The sequence below is a fragment of the Venturia canescens genome, chromosome 10 (genome assembly GCF_019457755.1).
Source record: "Venturia canescens isolate UGA chromosome 10, ASM1945775v1, whole genome shotgun sequence".
In the NCBI taxonomy this organism is placed as follows: Eukaryota; Metazoa; Arthropoda; class Insecta; order Hymenoptera; family Ichneumonidae; genus Venturia; species Venturia canescens.
The window spans coordinates 7,478,360-7,482,061 of record NC_057430.1 but is presented as its reverse complement, the minus strand read 5'-3'; the positions used below and the strand labels follow the sequence as shown (position 1 = coordinate 7,482,061).

Here is a 3,702-nt window from a genome sequence, read left to right as displayed (position 1 = left end):
GTTGGCGGGGAGTGAGCTCGCGTACTGTCTTTCAACACACTTCCTTCACCTCGAGCCTTATTCACTTCACCCATTTAACACGATGTATACTGGGGAAACCTTTTCGAAGTATGAGGGAACGAGTCTTCGAACTCCCACTCTTACTCTTCCGATTGGATGAAAGAAATGTTTGAATGCAATTTTTCGTAAAACTTCTTTGAGGTGTGACTCATTTTTTCAATAATTGAGCAAAAATGCAACGTCTGCATAACGCTTTTCACTGTACGTCGAGTTTATAACGAATCTTCATTTTTTTTTCATCACCGTACAAACTCTGTCCACGTATAATTTCCAATTTTGAGCGTGAAAATTTCCTCAATTGAAATTTTGACATTTTTTTCTTACCTTTTTCAAAATAGTCATAAATTTATAACGAAAAAGAATGTTGATCACTTTTGCTGCGGTTGAACCGAGGAGTTCCACACGTGATCTTCATCATTCTGTTTTACTTTCGCAACGAACCCAGGAAAAAACGTCCCGCTTTAAAATAGTATATCAAACCAACAGCCAACTATTTTTCATCTAAAAGTATAACTATGTTATTTCCGACAAGTTTGTTAAATTTTAACTCTTCATTTAGACGCACTGACCTAAAATTTTTCACTGTATTTAAGAAGATCAGTGATTATGAATATTAAAAATTTGCAATGACTTTTTGATTGACTTACGTAACGAGTTCGAATACTTCAAATTCTACCAACCAAGTTCGAAAAACATGGTACCAATCGAAGTCTTATTTATGCAAGTCTGCAAAATCTTGACAATAGGGAAACTTTCTACTGGCCAAACTGGAACAAAGGAACTCGCCTGATGAAGTTCCATTCATGGGAACAGAAAAATTCGTAAATAAATTCATTCCGAGATGACGATTCTGTGAGTGTCTGAAAAAAATGAAGGAAAAAGGAAAAGGCATCAGGTGGTTCATCCATTTCTTCGGGACCCTTTTTCTCCAGTGACGAACACTGTTGGAACATTTTTTCCAAATTACTTCGCCATTGTTCAGTAGAATTTCATTGTTCAGTTTCCTTGGTCTTTTCATTATTATTTATATTTGTAGTTTCAATTTTGCTACGATAATAAACAGTTGAAAGTTAATGAATTTTATAAAAATTATAAATCAAAGTGACTCTTCTTCGTGCTAGATTTTTTGTTCTCAATAAAGTAGAAGCAGGAGGTTCTATCGCGAACGGAAATTAGCATGCAATCGCTTGCTTTGCGTGGCAGAAGGCAGGGGAAAAAGCTCATTTGAAGAGGGTTGAAAGATTGAAATGGGGGTTATATTAGAGAAAATTTGTTGAGGTAACGAAAGAGCGCATCGGGGATGAACCTGAAAAATGATTTCACGAAGGTGCATCAATATTTTCGAGTCGTTTTGTGCTTTTTCTTGAACTGGGCGTGGGCCACGACGACGTGGGCAGGCGCGTGCGTTGGCTAGCCCTGGAAAGCTGGCGTGCCCATGTTGGGTAGCGACTGATCTTGGGGGGACATTATATCTGCCGACGCGAAGCTTCCAGACCTCAGCCGCTCCTCAGCAGTCCGCCGATTCACAACCAGACCCTTACGGTCGGTAACACTTTTTTTTTTTATCGTACTTTATATATTTCATCGAAGCAACGAGAAAAGTAAAAAAAAAACATTGTGCGTTGTCCGAAACTTATCGCGAATAAAACTCAGAAAAAATCACGAGAAACATTGTGTAAATAGAGAGCAAGTTATTGGGAGATAATCAAGTGTTCATAGTGTGCGATTTGGATTTACGTGAAAAAAATATACCTGGATTTAATACCTAGTTTCTTCAAATAAGCCTGATACTACGCGCGATTTCATTATTTTCAAATTGATTATGATAATTTGAGATATTTTGGGAAAACTTGGTTTCTACCTGACAACAAATACTAGAATTCAATTGGAAACCATGGGAGTGATTGCAGTTGGGATATTTGGTTCGGAATTTTGATCGAGTAACGAGGTTGAGAGTATATTTTCTTAAAGAGCCCTGAAAGGTTGGAAATAGGCGGGAAAAAGTTTGCTTCATTGAGTATTTTAAAATTTGAGTGACGAATGTTACGTACGCATTGGGAATTATCTGAAAAGTTTTACATCGAATTCGGAAAATTGATGCGAATTGTCATTGAAATCGAACCGCTATCACCGTAATGACGAGGCTTTTTTCTACTTTTTTGCAGAGATTTTAAAAACCCATCAAAATGTGTGACGACGAAGTAGCAGCTCTGGTCGTAGACAATGGCTCTGGCATGTGCAAAGCCGGTTTCGCCGGTGATGACGCGCCCCGTGCCGTTTTCCCATCGATCGTCGGTCGCCCGCGTCATCAGGGTGTCATGGTCGGTATGGGACAGAAGGACTCGTACGTAGGTGACGAGGCCCAGAGCAAGAGAGGTATCCTCACCCTGAAATACCCCATTGAGCACGGAATCATCACCAACTGGGACGACATGGAGAAGATCTGGCATCACACCTTCTACAACGAGCTCCGCGTCGCACCCGAGGAACACCCGGTCCTCTTGACCGAGGCTCCCCTCAACCCCAAGGCCAATCGTGAGAAGATGACCCAAATCATGTTCGAGACGTTCAACAGCCCGGCCATGTACGTCGCCATCCAGGCCGTCCTCTCCCTGTACGCTTCCGGTCGTACCACCGGTATCGTTCTCGACTCCGGAGACGGTGTTTCCCACACCGTGCCCATCTACGAAGGTTATGCCCTTCCCCATGCCATCCTCCGTCTGGACTTGGCTGGTCGCGATTTGACCGACTACCTCATGAAGATCCTTACCGAGAGAGGATACTCCTTCACGACCACCGCCGAGCGAGAAATCGTTCGCGACATCAAGGAGAAGCTCTGCTACGTCGCCCTCGACTTCGAGCAGGAAATGGCTACCGCAGCTGCGAGCACCTCCCTCGAGAAGAGCTACGAGCTTCCCGACGGTCAGGTAATCACCATCGGTAACGAGAGATTCCGTACCCCCGAGGCTCTCTTCCAGCCTTCCTTCTTGGGAATGGAATCGTGCGGTATTCACGAGACCGTTTACAACTCGATCATGAAGTGCGACGTCGACATCCGTAAGGATCTGTACGCCAACAACGTACTCTCCGGTGGTACCACCATGTACCCCGGTATCGCTGACCGTATGCAGAAGGAAATCACCGCCCTGGCTCCCTCGACCATCAAGATCAAGATCATCGCACCACCCGAGAGGAAATACTCCGTATGGATCGGTGGATCGATCCTCGCCTCCCTGTCCACCTTCCAACAGATGTGGATCTCCAAGCAGGAGTACGACGAGTCCGGCCCTGGCATCGTCCACCGCAAGTGCTTCTAAGCGATACGAAACTTCAGGAGAGTCGTATGAGCCTGAAGTACTTACGTACTCCAGGATAGCACGGAAAAGGAACCCCAGTTCACCGTACACCTCATACGATGAAAACCAATCCAACTGCAATCACCAAAGAACCTTCGTACAAGACTCATCGTATCGTTTAAACACTCCTCAATACGTATGTGTCCTGAAAATGTCTTTCGCGGCTGCTCTCATGGGCATCCTGCTCCGATTCTTCGAGCATATACATTACTTCAGGCAATGCGCAATAGGACGATATTCCCTACAGCGTGATAGCCATTCACCTCGGGACCTATTCGACCAAGCT

At 44.2% G+C, this 3,702-nt stretch overlaps 1 protein-coding gene across 1 annotated transcript; it reads left to right on the top strand.

Annotated features, from left to right (window-relative positions):
* The first annotated feature begins 1,454 nt into the window (after positions 1-1,454).
* LOC122417453 (actin-5, muscle-specific) lies at positions 1,455-3,509 on the top strand. Its single transcript, XM_043430969.1, has 2 exons — positions 1,455-1,602; positions 2,226-3,509. The coding sequence occupies exon 2, from the start codon at positions 2,247-2,249 to the stop codon at positions 3,375-3,377; it is 1,131 nt and encodes a 376-aa protein (XP_043286904.1). The 5' UTR covers positions 1,455-1,602; positions 2,226-2,246; the 3' UTR covers positions 3,378-3,509.
* The last annotated feature ends 193 nt before the right edge of the window (positions 3,510-3,702 follow it).